The sequence below is a fragment of the Triplophysa dalaica genome, chromosome 8 (assembly GCF_015846415.1).
Source record: "Triplophysa dalaica isolate WHDGS20190420 chromosome 8, ASM1584641v1, whole genome shotgun sequence".
Taxonomy (NCBI): Eukaryota; Metazoa; Chordata; class Actinopteri; order Cypriniformes; family Nemacheilidae; genus Triplophysa; species Triplophysa dalaica.
In genome coordinates this window covers 14,211,075-14,228,802 of record NC_079549.1, presented here as the reverse complement: position 1 = coordinate 14,228,802, position 17,728 = coordinate 14,211,075, and the positions used below count along the sequence as shown (strand labels likewise).

At 39.2% G+C, this 17,728-nt stretch overlaps 4 protein-coding genes across 6 annotated transcripts; 3 read left to right on the top strand and 1 right to left on the bottom strand.

Annotated features, from left to right (window-relative positions):
• Positions 1 to 217: 217 nt before the first annotated feature.
• dbr1 (debranching RNA lariats 1) lies at positions 218 to 4,166 on the top strand. The gene is made up of 8 exons (XM_056755019.1): positions 218 to 557; positions 928 to 1,052; positions 1,166 to 1,246; positions 1,331 to 1,416; positions 1,542 to 1,766; positions 2,186 to 2,263; positions 2,416 to 2,561; positions 2,749 to 4,166. The coding sequence occupies exons 1-8, from the start codon at positions 361 to 363 to the stop codon at positions 3,524 to 3,526; spliced, it is 1,716 nt and encodes a 571-aa protein (XP_056610997.1). The 5' UTR covers positions 218 to 360; the 3' UTR covers positions 3,527 to 4,166.
• A 609-nt stretch (positions 4,167 to 4,775) lies between these two features.
• rab5b (RAB5B, member RAS oncogene family) lies at positions 4,776 to 10,157 on the bottom strand. Its single transcript, XM_056755774.1, has 6 exons — positions 10,054 to 10,157; positions 7,895 to 8,186; positions 7,183 to 7,334; positions 6,917 to 7,039; positions 6,563 to 6,656; positions 4,776 to 6,468 (listed from the first exon to the last, which is right to left on the bottom strand). The coding sequence occupies exons 2-6, from the start codon at positions 8,055 to 8,057 to the stop codon at positions 6,356 to 6,358; spliced, it is 645 nt and encodes a 214-aa protein (XP_056611752.1). The 5' UTR covers positions 8,058 to 8,186; positions 10,054 to 10,157; the 3' UTR covers positions 4,776 to 6,355.
• A 494-nt stretch (positions 10,158 to 10,651) lies between these two features.
• On the top strand, positions 10,652 to 14,695 carry tbccd1 (TBCC domain containing 1). 3 transcript variants are annotated; one of them, XM_056754988.1, is made up of 7 exons: positions 10,652 to 11,014; positions 11,385 to 11,716; positions 11,829 to 11,990; positions 12,155 to 12,521; positions 12,603 to 12,789; positions 13,239 to 13,742; positions 13,872 to 14,695. In XM_056754988.1, the coding sequence occupies exons 2-7, from the start codon at positions 11,387 to 11,389 to the stop codon at positions 14,092 to 14,094; spliced, it is 1,773 nt and encodes a 590-aa protein (XP_056610966.1). In that variant the 5' UTR covers positions 10,652 to 11,014; positions 11,385 to 11,386; the 3' UTR covers positions 14,095 to 14,695. The 3 variants fall into 3 exon arrangements, with proteins under 3 accessions (XP_056610966.1, XP_056610967.1, XP_056610965.1); XM_056754989.1 differs by having other exon boundaries at positions 11,382 to 11,716; positions 12,606 to 12,789; XM_056754987.1 differs by having other exon boundaries at positions 11,382 to 11,716.
• A 1,144-nt stretch (positions 14,696 to 15,839) lies between these two features.
• On the top strand, positions 15,840 to 17,718 carry crygs2 (crystallin, gamma S2). The gene is made up of 3 exons (XM_056755560.1): positions 15,840 to 15,848; positions 16,124 to 16,366; positions 17,446 to 17,718. The coding sequence occupies exons 1-3, from the start codon at positions 15,840 to 15,842 to the stop codon at positions 17,716 to 17,718; spliced, it is 525 nt and encodes a 174-aa protein (XP_056611538.1).
• The last annotated feature ends 10 nt before the right edge of the window (positions 17,719 to 17,728 follow it).

The following is a 17,728-nucleotide window of genomic DNA, read 5'->3' as shown; positions in this document are numbered from 1 at the left end:
ATTTAAAGGGACACGTTACAAGTTCATTCATTGATAAACTACACTTATTTAAAGAGAACATTGATATAGGCGAATATAATATTGCTTTATCACTTTACTTCTATTCAAAATATCAAATTATTGAAGAGTGAGCGTAAATGGAAAGTGTCAATAGAGAATAAAAATGATTTTTGTGTGTTGGTCACATGATCGTTCTGCGCATGTGCACAATCGCATGCGAATCAAGAGAGGCAAATCGTCTGCTTGCTTGAAGCGCAACATGTCAAACTGTTTAGATGTAAACGCTTTTTAACCAAACTTCTGTTAGGTGTTTAACCGTTTTTGAGTGTAACGTTCTGTTATGATCTAGAAATAAAAAAGATGAAGATTGCAGTCGAAGGCTGTTGTCATGGAGAGCTGGATAAGATTTATGAAAGCATCAGTTACCTGGAGAATAAAGAAGGTGTTAAAGTAGATCTGCTCCTCTGCTGCGGAGATTTCCAGGCCGTCAGAAATGAAGGGGATATGAAGTGCATGGCGGTGCCTCCCAAATATAGACAAATGCAAACTTTTTACAAGTCAGTAAACGCCTCATATAAATTAATGGTATGCAAGGATGTAGGCCAGTATGGTGTGTGAAATTTAACGTTAAGCATTTGGCAGATTGGCGTACTTTTATTCCAAGTGATTTAAAGTGCATATTCGAGCTGGGCGTTTTATCAGTTTATTCATTTTCTTAGTTTCGAACCCAGGATCCACCAGTTTATCTACCGGTTGAATCCATGCATGTACTGATACAGTGAACATTTAATGTTTGCAGGATTTTTAAGTGAATATTGCATTTTATTTTTAAACATCAATGTCATAAGATCAGCTTTTAAATCAGCTGTCTAACGTTAGATGTTGGTAGCTCCCCGTTTCTGATGTTTCGTCAATGCATTTCCCAAGGTACTACTCTGGTGAAAAGAAGGCCCCTGTTCTGACGATTTTCATTGGTGGAAACCACGAAGCATCAAACTATCTCCAGGAGCTTCATTATGGAGGGTGGGTGGCCCCTAACATCTATTACATGGGTAAGATTCCCCCTCTTAAAATATTGATCCTTTTTAAGATTTGATCAACCTTTTCTTGATAGTGCTTGTTACACAATGTGTTGTGAATGGAGATAATGTTGCTTATTCTTTAGGTTATGCTGGTGTTGTACGCTTCAGAGGTGTACGGATTGGTGGTCTTTCTGGAATCTTTAAATCTCATGATTACAAAAAAGGTTAGTTTTAATGGCACCAAGTGTCTTGAAACACATGATTTCAACCAAAACATGACATTTAAAAAAAATCTGTTAAAAATTTAGGACACTTTGAGTTCCCACCATACAACCAAGACACATTGCGCAGTGTGTACCATATAAGGAATGTAGATGTCTTCAAGCTTAAACAGGTAAACAGGTCTTTATAATAGTTTAGGCACTTTTAGGATCAAAACTACCTAGTAACAATAATAGATTTTTGTTGTTTCAGGATTCTTTTATTTTCCACGTATAATTTTTAATCTCACTCCTCCAGATCAAAATGCCTTTAGATGTGTTCATGACGCATGACTGGCCACGTGGCATATATAACTACGGAAACACAAACCAGCTTCTGCACAAGAAGAAGTTTCTCAGGCAGGAAGTAGAGAGTGGGATCCTGGGCAGCCCTGCTGCCGCAGAACTCCTAGAACACCTGCAGCCCAGCTACTGGTTCTCAGCTCACCTGCACGTGAAGTTTGCTGCAGTGATGCAGCACCAGGTGGGTCCCCATTTACTCCCAGTGTGTCAGTTCTTATAAGACTATATTTAAGACTTTCAGCGCATCACAGGTTTGCTACAATGGAAATGTTTTGGAAAATGTCTTTTTTTGATCATTTGTGGTACATTGAAATAACCATGGGTGATTTCCTATGACCATCACTCAAAATTTTATTTAACTTCGCCATTTATATGTTATTTTATTTTATATTTAACATAATATTTTATAACTTGAATGCAAATGTGGCCCCACTTCTCATTTAAATTGGATATTAGTTCATTTTACAGTTACATGCCCTGTTTGTACGTGTTATGGGCTATATACACATGAAACTTCCGTAAAGAATTGATTTAATGGATGGAGTTTTTTTTATATGAAAGCAAGTAACATCATACCCATTCTTTTATACCCGTCTGTAGGCAAAGAATAATGCCTCCCCAAAGGTCACCAAGTTTCTTTCACTTGACAAGTGTCTTCCACACAGAGATTTCCTTCAGGTAAAGATGATTTTCTTTCTAGCCATATACAACATCAGAATAATTTCAAATCGCCCATAAGAAATGTGTTCGGTTTTTATCTGACCAAAGACGGTTGATGTGCAAACAGCAGATGTAGTCTTTGTGCGTAAACTACAGTTTTGATACCGCAGATTGTGGAGGTACCAGATAGACCGGGGTCATCGCAGAACCTTGAGTATGATCCGGAGTGGCTTGCCATCTTGAAAGCAACAGACAGCCTTCAAAAACCTTCATGCAACTTCTGGAATCCCCCACAGGATAACGGTCTACACACCCGGTAAACATTTACACAATAGCTGCAGATTTAGCTTTACATTCAAATCAAGTCTTTAATGCAAGAAAAAGATTTACGTAAGTATGAGCCTAAGCCACACTTTCCTGTTATTTTCCTGCTGTTCCCTCGTAATATACGGCACACAAGTGAATATCCATATCTGTAGTCATACAGAATCACTGCTTTTCAGGTGGGATTTCAGTGCATCACAAGAAGCAATGATGGAGGTTGTGAGTGATTTGAGTGGTGACCTCTGCATTCCTGAAAACTTCAGTCTGACAGTGCCCGCCTATGACCCCAACCGTCCTCAGCCCAATGCCCACCCGAACTTCTGCACCAATCCCCAAACCACAGAGCTGTGTGCCACTCTCGGGCTGACTGACAAATATGCCCTGGCTGGCCAGGGTGCTCAGAATTACAGGGTGGAGGGTGCAACGGAAGAGGAGGAGGACGAGGACAACCAGAGCACGGGTAGCACAGATGAACCCAGTGAATATCCCACTGACACCTCCGTCCTTTCCAGCTCTTACAACCCTGATGAAATCACCATCGAGGATGAATGGGAGGAAGAGGAGGAGGGGGTAGGGTGTGCTGAGGAGAAAGGGACTGATGCGGTGGTTCCAGAAGGGCAGGTCGGGGGCCAGGACAGCGATCGAGACAGCAGCCCTTCGCGAGAGACCGCAAGCAGGCTTGTCCTACCACCACCGCGTGCTACACCGGAGACGGAGGCTCCTAGACGCTCCTCACTGTCTCTTTTACTTCCCCCTCCCTCTAGCTCTCTGTCCACCTCAGAATCTCTCTCTCAGGGCAGCTCGGAGGAGGAGGGTAGCCTCACTCTAGCCAGGGTTCCCAAACGCACCAGCGGGGAGACACAGGGGTTACCGATTCACTCAGGTGGCACACCTCAAATCAAACGAAGAAACCAGAGTATCTATACCGCTGTAGAGGATGAAGAGAGTGAGGGGTAGACCAGTGTAATGCTTTAATTTTTGTCATGAAATTAACACTAGACAAAGAATTGTCTAAGATTTAAAGGCATAGTTCATCTCAAGTCTCTGTTATCATTCACTTGCCCTTCCTGAATCTTCACACAAAATATATTTAGCAGAATGTCTAAATTTGTAATTTCCCTTTTAAGTGGGAGAAAGAGGGGACCTATGGTCACCATTCACTTTCATTGAATAGAAAATTAGCAGATCCGACATTTTTAAGATCTCCTTCCATTCCACAGAAGGTATAAAGTAATATAGTCAGAAGAACACAAGGATGAGGGAATTACAACATATTTTATTTTAATCCCTGGTTTGTCATCCCTTTTTATTTCTTTTTGAGTTGCAAAGTTTCGTTTTCTAAATTTTTCCTGTATGTTCATATGCCATGAGTTGTTAAAAGTTTTTATCTTGGATTTATTTGTTTCTCCTTTATGATGGGTTTTAATTTTTTTCTGTAAAAAGTAACCGCAGTTGTTTTCATATCTCAACAATTCTTTTATTAGTGTTGTGGTGATTCACTTGTCCGTTGTTACTATTCTGAGCTCAGAAATATGATTTTGATGTTTTTATGTTGAAATTTCAATATTACACTATAAATAAACAGTTTGTAGGCTGACTTCCTGAAAAGCATGAGTGATGTGATCCTTAAAATCATGGAAGTTTGAGTGGGCTATAATGTCAAATTCTACTTAAACCAATGGCATTGATTAAGGGAACGGTTATATTTGTCTGAACAATGGTAGACAGGGCCGTGCAGAAGTTTAACAGATCAGACATTTTTAAGATCTCCTTTGTGTTCCACAGAAGGTATAAATTAATATAGTCAGAAGAACACAAGGATGAGTGAATTACAACAATTTTTATTTTAAGCCCCGTGGAGAAGTTTTTTTAATGCATATTACTTAAGGTGTGCTGTTAGTGGTACAAAAATTACAGACTGCACATTTAAAAGCAGATTCATCGCATAAGATTTCAGTTCCATCAGAATCCCAATTCAGAATCCTAAAGGAACAGTTCCCCAAAAAAGGAAAATTGTGTTTTAATTTACTCACCCTACTGTTTCAAACTTTATACATTTATTTGTTCAGAGAAACTGTGTTCATCAGAAAAAAGAAACCCTTATAGATTTGGAACAACTTGAGGGTGAGTAAATGACAGAAGTTTTATTTTTGGGTGACCTATCCCTTTAAATACAGCACTCAAAAAGCCAGAGAAATCAAAGCAATTTCATTCACAGCAGAACAGCACAGTTTTATTTAACATTTCAGTTCACAGAGGTGTTAACAGGAGTTATGATCTATTCCACAAAAAAAGGTGGACCTGAAGACAAATAACAAATGATGTAGCTGTGTGACACCTTTATGAGATACCTACTTCATTCCCTAAATGACCTTATAAATGTAACCCATTAAATTACTAAAATCATTTTAAAATAAAAAAATTTTTACACACATCAACAGACAGCGTCCATATAACAAAACATCATAAATCATTCCTGTTACTAAAACACTGAACTAATTACTGTTACAGGTTATTGCCTGTACACTCCGGGCTGACGTCTCTGAGAACACTACAATTTGGCATTTGCCAACACACAAGCCCCTTACAAAGAACACGGGGAAAACGGAGTAGGCACTTCTGTTTTATTCCACCTTTGAGGGGCTTACGAACTGAAGTGGGCGAATTTCCTCTGTCGCTATTTTCCGTTCCAGCGTATCACACAGCGCCACTTGGTAAATCGATTTGCGGGTGCTTTAACATTTTTGTTGCATTTAAATACACATACTGACACATAAGCCTGGTACTGCTGACCTTCACATCCAGACAAATCAATGCGCATTGTTTTGCGATTTCTATAAACGTGACGACACGATGGTTTTCAATCCATTCCATTTTGTTGTTGCCAATACGTTATGACTTGATGATTGTTTCTCAAACAGTAGTTTACACAAAAAAACATATAGAAGGCATCGTAAGAGCTTGCTGTTATGTTCTGAACTTCAATACTGAACTTCAAGATCAACGTGGATGTGGTTGGGAGGAAGGAATTGGGTAGGGAAGACAACATTGATGTTCTGTAATACTTTTAGGGTCTAGGATGGATGACAAAGTTCACAAGGGAGACCAATTAAAATGTTAACGTAAAAAGTTAATAAATAAAGCCCGATGCTTAAAAAAACGTCTCCGAGTGAACAAATTCTACAAAAAATACTTCAGTTTTTTTTCTGTAATTTAGAAGCAGTTGAGGCTTTACTAGGACCCTTTCAACCTTGCGATTCATTTAGGGTTAAGGTGCCGATTTTTCTCCAGTGTCAGAGTTGGGATCAAAGCATTGGATAGCCCAGAGCATACGGTTCCCCAGAACATTGTGAAGATTTTGCTTGAAGACTTCCTAAATGTAACAGAATGACGGGATGTTTAAGAGGGCATTACGGACCGTCAGTTCATTCCAAGACCAAGAACGGGAAGATGGATTTAAGAAATAATTATTTCCATCCCTGCCTGGTGTTTACATCATCATAATGAACATTGGCTGAATTATTCTTGACTCTGATCTAATGAAGAATCCCCATTTACTGCAACATATGACAGTCCATCTGCTTTCTGCCCTGCCCATCAAACCATCAGAAGTTTCCCTCTCAAAAATCTCTTTGTGGCATCAGTGAGGGTTTTTCCTCTATCACTTTCTGTCATTCTTCTCTCTCTCTCTTTCCGTATCTGTCGTTGGAGGTGAAAGGGTGAGGGGTGGGATTTTGGGAAGGAGAAGGTGTCGGTGGTCTCCCGTGATGGATTTTAGATTGGTGTTTAGTTCCCACAGCAGCTTCGAGTGGACTGTGTGTCTGGGTCCTGCAGGTTGACTCCCCTGTGTCGAGCAGCATGCGTGGGGTTTTGGGTGTCTGTTTTTGGCATCTTTTTTGCTATTTTTTAATAAAGAAGAGTTGAATGAAAATATGAATTTCAGTTATAAAAGATAATATCATGAGACCGTTAGACTTTGTGCTTAATGCTTACCGATGGCCAGGAACAACTCATTTACATTCATTGCAGTCTTGGCAGAGGTCTCCATGAAAAGCAAGCCTGTGTCTTCAGCGTATGTCTGGGCTTCCTGTACAGGAATACGAGACCTCTGGTTACTGCAATTATGTCTAACCAAGAGTTTGGTCAAAACTACACCATCCGAACACTATGCACACACATCTCAATACTAGTGACTCTATTATTTTTTTAGTGAGTCGAAGACTAAAAACTTTAAAACTTGAGGTGTTGCATGAGCACAAATGCATATTCATCTCACTTTTCTTCTGGTTTTTAACAAACATTTATGGTTCTCAGCAAACAATTACGATAAAGAGAAAAGGATATGACCTCATACTCCACCAGTCTCTTTTCTGCTAAATCAGCTTTGTTTCCTGCGAGAGCGATGACGATGTTGGGACTGGCTTGCCTCTGCAGCTCTTTAACCCAAGCCTTAGCTCTCTCAAATGTTTCCTGTAAACAGACATTTCGAAAGAGATACAGAGAACCCCCATGTGTGTGGTTTATTTAGAGACAATTTCCTGGACATAGAGAAAGTCTAATCTACTTATCTTCAAAATAGAATAAATCATTCGAGTGTACCATTGGTAACTTACAGGCTTGGTGATGTCAAATACTACAATGGCCGCTTGGGCTCCGCGGTAGTACATGGGGGCCAAGCTGTGATAGCGCTCCTGTCCTGCTGTGTCCCAAATCTCAAACTTCACTGTAGTGTCGTCTAGACAAACTGACTGTGCCAGGAATGCAGCTGATGGTGGGCAACAGAAAGAAGAAAAATTAGTAAACTGAGTAAATTCTTAGTAAACATTCTACTGCTTGTCCTTTAAACATACTGTAGACTTACATGGTAAACTTGTTCATCTGTGAAGTTTATTCTACATTTAAACCTTTGGTTACTTCAAAATACCCCTTAAACATAGTAAAAAATACTATACAATGTGACCTATATCCTCACTTTGGATCTTTAATATTAGTGTTGCAACTCCTCCATATTATTTCCCTTCTTTACGGAAGACAAAGTCTACATTTAGAAATTCTCATGAAATAAGCTGACAGAAAGGTAATTAATGCCTGCCAGAGCATTACATGTAATGTAATAAACTATTTATCGTAAAGTCACGCATGTAAATGCATTAGTATAGAGTTGCCAAAGGAGACATGAAGTCAGAAATGTAAATGAATAAAGCTACAGACAAACTCTATATACTCAAATACTTTTTTTTATTCTGTTCTAATTTCTACGTGAATTTAGATCAAATTTATGGCTTATGCTGGATGAATGAAAAAAAGGGAATCGTCCTTTCTCACCTCCTATAGTGGTCTCCTGAAACTCATCAAATTGGCCCTTGACAAAACGCAGCACTAGGCTGGATTTGCCGACGGCCATGTCTCCCAACAGCACAAGTTTGAACTGGCAGATCTTGGTCTGCGGTAGGTTCCCGTTGGCCCTGCCGGTCCCGCGGGTGCTCATGATGTAGGAAGGGTGGGCGTCCTCCCTGGTAGGGTGTGTGAAAGCAGCAACTCAAGTTTGGACTCAGAAGTTGAGAAAAACTGGACTCTTTTTCGTTTGCTTCAAAGACTGAGGGCGGACTGTGTGATGCTAAAACAAACAAAACAGTAAAAGCATTTAGACTATGGAAGTGGAAGAAGTAGTGTAAGAGGAAGAGAGAATTTTACAGAAAACCACACCAGCATGTGGAGGCAATGTAATAACTTTTCAGGATTACAAATGATTCTTCTCCTACTTACTGTAATGCAGTTATTAGGACAGGAGCGTGTAACTATGCCGAAGTGAAAACCCTTATGGCTATATCAACGCTTAAAAGGACAGTTCACTTTCTCTCGTCATAGTGTTGTTCCATGAGTTTATTTCTGTCTTAACAGTCATCATTTACTTTCACAGTATTGAAAAACAGAAGTTTTAACATTCTGCTATAAATAACTCCATTTGCGTTCCACAATTCACACTTGCCCAAAAGGTATATAGTAGTTGAGTAAATAACGACTAAATTCTCATTTTTGGGCAAATTATTTCTTTAAATGAAAGAATCAAGTAGCAAGCAAAATTTAAGGGACAAAGAGGGTAAACAGACAGAGGAACTACAAGTTAACATCTCTGTTCCTTCCGCAAACAACCAAATTAAGACTTTTAAGTCAAAAGACAGGGTTACGAAAGGACATGAATCAGTTCCCATCAGAAAAGGGAAACTGTGTCAAAACAATCAAAATCTCTAAAGCAACAAGCGAGACTGCATTGATAAACATCTTTGTGACAGTTTAAATCATAACAAAATCTTTCTAGTTACACACCTGTCAATCCTTACAGAAACAAATATTTAACCTCAAGAGAGAGCTTTAGAAAGAACTCGAAAGGTAAATAAAAATATAAACTTCAGCGCTTTGTATGATGATTTGACTGGTGACATCATCTTTACGTCTCATGGAAAATGTGTAGAATCTCCGTGACACATTCTACATCTAGATGTTTTAATCTATAATTTTCACCAAAAATATAATTTCTCATCGCAATATGCAAATCCACTGTGATAGAAGTCCTCATAAACAATGATAAATGTTCTAGATTGCCCAGGTGGAAAACCACCAGGTTTGTGAAACTTTGACACCTCTTTGTGGTTTATCAGTTGTGTGCTGCTCTGTGTTTTGCCTGAGTATTGCTTTGCACTTGTGCAGATATTTATAGCTTAACCATTCTTAAGTACATATGTTAAAGTGTCATTAAATGACTATTATGAAAAGCAAAACCTCTTTTTATATTGATGAATGCCTGGCTGCCTTATACAATGACATATATTGGTCCGACTTTACATTACAGAGATCATGTAACAGTAATAATTTGACTATGCAAACAATTACTACTAAATAGAAATGACTTTGTTGACCTGATTGTTATTATAGTTGTATTGTCAATGCTGCTGAAATGAATTGCATTCACAGACACTACCTTCACAGACAGAGACATAATAGACAGTGTTACCATCATAATTCAGTTAATTTTATGCATAAAATAAGTATTTCTATACAATTCTGTATCTCTTTTGACATTAATGATTATTTTGCCCTCAATGTTTACAGAGTAGTTCTAAACTGAAAAGCAGATTTTTAAATTTAAATTTATGCAACAGTTATATGTGGTTGTAATGCACAACTTAATATAGCTAAAAGGGTTATGCCAGGGTATTCTAATGAATTTATGTCCATGTCATCTGATGCATAACTCTAAAGTAATATTCAAGTGTATTTTAAGTAATGTAATATATAACTCCGGTAAGCAAGTGTCTGTGATCTAATACATTAGAGGCGCAGTATAGACTCTCGAATCATTAACATGACTCGTCTGGATCCAAAGGAAGCGGGCCAAACGCTGTTACGAACATTAATTTCGAAATTAACGCACAACATTTGTATACAAAGAGTAATATAAGAATACATGAATATGTCATATTTACCTGTTGTTGCCAGTCGCTGTTGTTTTGTCGGTGGTTGTTCGGTTGTTGGTCTATCAGCTGGTTATCGGGCTGAGCACTTCCTGCACCAGGGCGCATGCGCACTGATTCATCTTGCATCTTGAGAGATTCCTAGCTTTAATTCGTAATTGATGTATAAATAACTATTGTATGGGAAATATAAGCGTTCTCCTGCTTTGCTTGTTTGCGTGTTTAATGGTTGGGTGTGACTAAAAACTTTATATGACTTATTTTAGAATACTATATATTGTATATCATATTATTGGTTGTGGCCAAACAGAGTCAACGGCCTTTTTTGTTCAACTTAAATAAAAATTTAGCAATAAAACAAAAGGCAAATAATACTGTAACTTAATGTCTCTAACATTTATTAAAATATTGCAGACTTTAGTTTGCGTTAGCGGATACATTTGCCTTGTACAGCCATTTTGAGAAATCCGTAAGAAAAATCGCTGTCCTAAGAACTACTTTGCAGTTTACGTCTTAATACAATATAATAGACAATATAAGTGCACGACATCAATGACTTTTATTTTAAAACACAACCGCAATAAGGTCGATTTACGTCACACTGTGACGTTCGACATGGCAACCGTTCGTGAACTGCTGTGCAGTTTAAGCTTTGTTTATTTTATTAGCTGTGATATTGCTGCGGAGACATAAGGTGCGCTAACATATTCTTAAACTTTTATTTACCATCTGAAGGCTTGTCTGGCCCCCAAATAATTGCGGATTTAATTAAAAAAGACAATGATGAAGTTTTGAGCGGCACGGCAACGCGCGTTCGCGAGGCTCCTCGGTTTGGGAATCGGTCGCGCGCGGTAGTCTTTGCAGCATCTGAAATCTCTTTCAGTTTATATCCTAAAAAGAATGTGAATGTACATATTTAACCCATAAAGCAAATGTGACAACCTGTTGCAGCCGAAGTGATTTCAATGATCTGGTAAGGACAGTCCACTCACATTCAATAATCACTGTGTTTTGTGCATGTTCGGAAACGTCATAATATTTGCTGATCAAGGAAATGGCTTGAAGTTGATATATGTATAGTTATGGTATGGTTGTTTCCATTTTCAGCAATTCTTTACCTATACATTATCTCTTATCATGTGTAGTAGTCTGTCTTTCTAATACGATCTCTAAATGTTGTCATGTCTAGCCATTATTATTTCATTAAACGCATTGTTCCCTTTTACATGTTTTACATGTTTAAGTATAAAATAATAAGAACCCTTTAATTGTTAGGTGTGTATTTTTTACTTAAAAACTTCACACTACACCTCACCCATATTTATCTTTTCTGCCTTTAGTAGAAATGGAAAAACACACAGCATGTGTATGGCCACGTCTGGAGCCTTTCCTGATCGGGGTGCTTCCCGTAGCACCCCCAAGCAAATTCAGCCTGCACTATCTGCGCAAGATGGCCTGTTATGTCCGGAGCCGAGACGGCTGCTTTCCCAGGCTCGGATGGCACATGTGGCGACACATCGCCTGCGGCAAACTGCAGCTGGCAGAGGAGCTCGCGTGGGTGTATTTTGAAACTTTTGATCTGTTGATGCCCCATTCTGTAGAGAGAAGATTAGAGTGGGCTGAGGCTTTGTCTCAATGCCACACTCCTAAGGAACTTGATAGACAGCGTGGTAAGGTAAGAACAAAACCGGGTTTGAGCGAAGAATAACAAGATCTGTATAATTTCTCAAGTTCTTTCTTTAGGTTTAATAAGTATTGATCATATGTTTATTGTTTGTCTTTCTTAGCTGTCAGTGGATACTCTGCAGTTTTTGCTTTTCTTGTATCTGCAACAACTAAACCGAATCTCTCTACGCACGTCACTAATTGGGGAAGAATGGCCAAGCCCCCGATCACGATCTCCCTCTTCCTCCTCTGAGAGAGAAACCAAAATAAGCTCCCAAAATAAGGTGTGTGGTCTTCCATGACGTGTTTTAGCGTAAACTCACAAGATAGCTGAATTTATACAGTATCTTAGTATTAGAACCTTTAAAGTTTTTAACAGTATCTCAATTTTGAAGAAAAAAATCTGGAGCTGAATTGCAAGATATATTTATTCTCTTTGTCTTACTAGAACTGGGATGACCAGGCTCATCTCGCTTTCATCCATACACATCTCCCTGAGCTTTTGGAATTACTGGTGGAGCCGGGGCAGCTGAGCGTCTCAGGACAGATTCTGCGTGACAGCCACCTCACTCCAGAAGCCCTTGAGAGCCTCAGTCTGCTGTTGGAAGGGTCTGCGAACCCTGGCCGTACTGTGCATCCAATCCACAAGCTCCTCAGCCGTGCACCGCTTCAGGCCCAAGCTGGATTCTCCAAACTCAACCGTGCTTACTCTCTGCAGCAGTTACAGGGCTTCCTGCGCAAGACTCTCTGCCTCAACCCCTTCGGTATATCCATCTGCTCTCAGTCAGGCAAGAAACTGGCATGGGCCCTGCAAGGTACACTGGCAGTTGTTGTCAGAGATACAGAGTATTTAGTGTTCTAGTGTATTTTCTAACTCTTTATGTTTCATTTTGTAGTAGAGGGCGTCCTGAAGAAAGCCAAAATACTTAGGAACAGCCACACAGCTCCTCAAGGAAGTAGACTTGTGCTCATGTCACAGGTTTGCAAACAGACGTTGGCCAAGGACTCAGAGAAGCTGAATAATGCCAATGTTAAATTACACCGCTGCAGTGATGCATTCATCTACCTCCTCTCTCCTTTGCGGTGAGGAAGCATTGTAATGTATTCATGTGGACTATAAATATTACAAACGTTAAACGGTTTGCCTTAGTATATATCTAAAACTGTATGGATGTACAGGAGCATTTGCATAGCTCAAGTCCATAAGTAATGTTCTAGAAATAGAAATAAAAGTAATTTGCAATAAACACCTTAATTTTAACATATTAACGAGTTGTTTGTAATGTTACTGCTAAAATCAATGAAATGGAAAAAGTCATACACTTAACCCTTACAAAAATACTAATTTGTCTATCCATTTATACTATAATAATAATAGTAATTTAAGCTGCTTTGGATGGTGACAACTTTATTTTAAAAGTATGACTTATGGATCAGTCAAAAGAATGTTGTTCATAGTCTCATGTCTGTGTAATGATTAATTTTTTGTTTGTTCATTTCTATCAATGTCCTTGTTCAATGTTATCTTTCAGGTCTGTGACTTTGGATAAGTGCAGGAACACCACAGTGGTGCTAGGCCCGGTGGGGACCAGCGTTCACATTCAGAGCTGTGAGAGCGTTCGTGTGGTGTGCGCCGCTGGCCGTCTGACTGTCGGCACCTCCTTTCAATGCACGATCCACACTCTAACCCCCACTAGACCCCTTCTTCTTCCTGGGAATGTGTCTCTCACTCTGGGTCCCTTCCACACATATTACCCCACCCTGGAGGACCACATGGCTAGCGTGGGCCTAGCAGTGGTTCCCAATTTATGGGACCAGCCGCTGCTGTTCGGAGCCGAGGGTTCTGCCCCAGACACAAGCGGCTATCGCATCTTGCCTCCTTCTGAGTTTTATCCACTGGTGATACCATTTCAGATGGAAGGGGATAACTGTGAGATCCCTTGGAGTTTGCCAGAAGAGTATCAGAAGGCTGTGGAGAGCAGAGAGCAGACGGTACAGGAATGGCAGAAGACGGTGAAGGACACACACTTGAACAAGTGAGCTTAGATTAAGTTCTTCTGTTTTTCCTTTAAGTGGAAATGATGGAATGATGTTTGTCATCTAAGCATAACACTAACCTGACTATGTAAGACCAATTGTAGTGATGTATTATGTGTTCTTTTAAGGGTCCAGAGACGGCAGTTTCAGGCTTTAGTAGAGCAAAAGTTTCATGAGTGGTTGCTTGAGACGGGACAAAGACAAGAGCTGGACAGCCTTCTTCCTCCTACCCTCAACCCATCTTCCTCTGTGGACCACTGGACTTCCAGCCACACTTTAGACTCTGCACTTCACCCAATGAAAGACCAGCCCCCTCAACAGGCCATGGGTCGGACACCAACTGTTTGCTAAGACGACAACAAATCGGTTGTTTTTTGTCCAAAAACGTATTCAAAAAAATTACAGCTGGAAGAGTACAAAAACTGTCTTTGTTGCAAGACATTTGTAGATTCTATAGAAATGATGTATTATCCGGTTTGACAGGGACAGGGGTTTTGACTGGGTCCTCTCACACTGTAGTTCTTATTTAGCCGGTGCTTGAACCATTTGCCTTAGATTTGTACTTTAGGAAAATACTATGCTGGAGTTAGAGTTTCTGTTATGTTATGTGATATGTTTCTTTGCTTTATGTGTTTGATTCCTGAAGTCACAAGCTGCATTGGCACTTTTGTTACAAGACCCGTGATTCCAGATGTTGATATACAAGAGAATATCATTGTACGAGCAATATTTAATTAAACAGGGTAAGGGAACTGTACAGTGAACGAGGGTGAGATATGTGCTGAAATGTATTGTCATTTTTTACTTACTGAAGAGTTCGCAAGCAGCTATTGTTTCCTGACTATTGACGGTCAGGATAACTGTAAATTAATGTTTGTATTATATGTGAGCTGTCTGTTCACAATGCACTATAACTGTAAATTCACAAGATAAATACCAACGACACACAAAATGTTTCAGCTTCTTACCTTTAAAGGTCCAATGTGTAATGTTTTGGAGGATCTATTGACAGAAATACAATCTAAAATACATAACTACAATGTCCTCGGCGGTGTATAAAGACCTTACATAATGAAGCGTTATGTTTTTAATACATTATACTGAGCTGTATCTATTTGCATACTCTGCTGGTCCCCTTACATGGAATTTGCCATGTTGTTTCTACAGTAGCCCTAAACAGACAAACTGCTCTACAGAGCACGTTTTGTAAATCCGTTCTCTCCTTCAGCAAAGAAGCGAAAACGTGACGACATCTTAGCCCTGTGTCAGCCACAGTAGTACTTTGAAAGGGAGTGAGCTGTAAGTTGCAATTTGCAACCTCACAACTAGATGCTGCTGAATTTCATGCACTGGATCTTTTAGCAATAAAACAAAATGCAAACAATACTGGGGAAATAATACCTTAATGGTTTACATGAAAATGAAAAATCTTTCATAATTTATTCACCCTCATGTCATTACAAACCTCTATGACTTTCTTCTGCAGAACTCGAAAGATATTTTGAACAATAGTAGCCAAACAATGTCGTCATTGACTACCATAATGCCGATCACTTCTCAAAATATCTTCTCATCTACAAAGTCCTAAACAGGTCTTAGATGACACGAGGTGTCAATAAATGATGAGAGAAGTTTTATTTTCAGAAAAGCTTTCCCTTTAAGCTAAGGTAGCTGTACTGTCGAGAAGAGCTGAGCCAGGCTAATGATTGCCATTCAGCACGGTAGAACACATTTCAAAGCACCTGGGCTCTTCATTTGACATTTCTCTTGGCATGAGGTTCTGGCCAGTGTGCTGTTTGTTGTGGTTGGTGTGGTTGTGGGATGCAGGGCTGTTCCAGTGAGGGCAACACACAAGGGGTGAGTGAATGCCTGTGCATTATGCTTTAATCCCCATTTGCTTTTCTGGAAAAAAAAATGAATAGTGCTAGAATCACTGACTCGATTTTTGGATCTCATTTTCATGACAAAGCGATTATCAGACTCCTCCCCTCCTCATCATTTTGACATTGGGGCTAAATATTTAAGCAGCACTATAAACATGCAGAATGGGCTTCAGACAACCTACCCAGACAAGCCTAAATAAACTAAAATCTAAAATGGGCAGGGTAAGTACTCTTGAAAACATTCTTTATAAAGCATTTGATAAAGTTAATTTGCTAGATGGCTGATATCTCATGACATCATCAGAGATTCAAATGAATCGATCTTAAAATACCCAAAACATTTAACACCTCAATATGTTTTTTTTGTTTATCACTCAATACTGGTTTTAACAATAGACATTTAAGACTGTAAACAGGTAAACAGCTGAGGATTGAATACACTGTGGTATTTAAATGAAAAGTTAAGTGCTGTTTAACATTGTGTTGATGTCCCTCAGATTGTGTTTTTCGAGGACAAGAACTTTCAGGGTCGTCGCTACGAGTGTGACAGCGACTGCTCAGACTTTCATACCTACCTGAGCCGCTGCAACTCTATTCGTGTGGAGAGCGGTGCCTGGGTGGTGTATGAACGGCCCAACTACATGGGCAACCAGTATGTGCTGACCAGGGGGGAGTATCCTGAATATCCACGCTGGATGGGTCTCAATGACCATCTCAGTTCCTGCAAGATGATCCGCTTTGTAAGTCAATTTTGTAATTTATTATTCACTGTGGTGAAGTTGGTTACGACTTAAACAAAATGAAAAGTTTGTCATCATTTACCCTAAGGAAGAATGATTTTCTTCTATAGAACACCAAAGTAGATATTGAGTAGAATGTCAGAGTATATAGGGACCAGTGCCATAAATGTGTTGTAAAAGAGTAAATTGGATATTCTGCTTTAAAAGGATATTTCACCCAAAAATAGAAGTTCTGTCATCATGTATTCACTTTAGTCTTCAAACACTTACATTACTTTATTGGAAAACTTTTCAAAATATATATTTTTTTGTTCTGCAGAAGAAAGACAAACAGGGTTTGACATGAGGATGAGTGAATGATGAAATAATTTACATTTTTGGGTGAAATATCCCACTTCCACAGAAGTGATAAAGGTTGGGAACATAAATTAGAGTGAGTAAATGATGAATTTACATTTTTGGATGAACTGTCCCTTCAAAAAAGCAGCGTGCAACAAATGTCATTAAAAGCTCTTTAGACTTAAAACAGGTCAAGCTATTTCACAATGCAATGTTTAAAGAAAATGTAAATAAATTTTACTGGGTTAAACAGTATGCATGAGGTCTAACATAAACATTTTGTTACTGTATGGTTTACCTAGTTAGATCGCAGTACTTTAGTTAATAGATCAACATCCATATGTTCTTCTGTATTTTAATAAGTTTAGTAAAAAAAAGCTCTTTGGAATATGTTTCATTAAATGGTTTCTCTTTGCCAACATTAAGCCTGCGACAATTAATGGACTTGTAGTAAATGATGGTATAGGATCCATACAAACAAGTAAAAAATAACATTCAGCCTTTCATTCACAAGGACTGTTTTAGGATCAAAGGCAATCTTCCCTAAGAGACACAGCTATTTTCAATTGTTCAACACTGAAGTGTTAACCATAAGGGCCATTATAAATTACTTCAACATATAATCTTGTAGAATTCTCTACAATAAAAAAATAGATTTACACTAAAAAACATTGATGCATAATTCATACATAAAAAACACTGTGTCATAACCTGTCCATTCCATCCCATCTCCCCTGCAGACAAGTGGAATGCAGTACAAAGTTCAATTGTATGACAAGCCCGACTTCACAGGCCAGGCCATAGAGGCCATCGATGACTGTCCATCTGTGCCGGAGAGGTACCGCCTTAGAGAAGTCCACTCCTGCAAAGTTTTGGACGGTTACTGGATCTTCTACGAGCATCCCAACTACCGCGGCCACCAGTACCTTCTGGAAAAGGGCAAATACCGCAAACCACTGGAATGGGGCGCAGTCTGTCCAACCGTGCAGTCATTCCGTCGGTTCACCGAGTAACCTCGGCTGT

Coding starts and splice junctions, on each gene's coding strand:
- tbccd1 (XM_056754988.1), top strand. CDS start 11,387: ATGGAAAAACACACAGCATGTGTATGGCCACGTCTGGAGCCTTTCCTG. Junction 12,522..12,602: donor ACTGGCATGGGCCCTGCAAG/GTACACTGGCAG, acceptor TTCATTTTGTAG/TAGAGGGCGTCCTGAAGAAA. Junction 13,743..13,871: donor AAGGACACACACTTGAACAA/GTGAGCTTAGAT, acceptor TGTTCTTTTAAG/GGTCCAGAGACGGCAGTTTC.
- rab5b (XM_056755774.1), bottom strand. CDS start 8,057: ATGAGCACCCGCGGGACCGGCAGGGCCAACGGGAACCTACCGCAGACC. Junction 7,335..7,894: donor TCAGGAGACCACTATAGGAG/GTGAGAAAGGAC, acceptor GCCCACCATCAG/CTGCATTCCTGGCACAGTCA. Junction 6,469..6,562: donor TGAGTTGTTCCTGGCCATCG/GTAAGCATTAAG, acceptor ATTAAAAAATAG/CAAAAAAGATGCCAAAAACA.
- dbr1 (XM_056755019.1), top strand. CDS start 361: ATGAAGATTGCAGTCGAAGGCTGTTGTCATGGAGAGCTGGATAAGATT. Junction 1,247..1,330: donor ATCTCATGATTACAAAAAAG/GTTAGTTTTAAT, acceptor TTAAAAATTTAG/GACACTTTGAGTTCCCACCA. Junction 2,562..2,748: donor GATAACGGTCTACACACCCG/GTAAACATTTAC, acceptor ACTGCTTTTCAG/GTGGGATTTCAGTGCATCAC.
- crygs2 (XM_056755560.1), top strand. Junction 16,367..17,445: donor CCTGCAAGATGATCCGCTTT/GTAAGTCAATTT, acceptor TCTCCCCTGCAG/ACAAGTGGAATGCAGTACAA.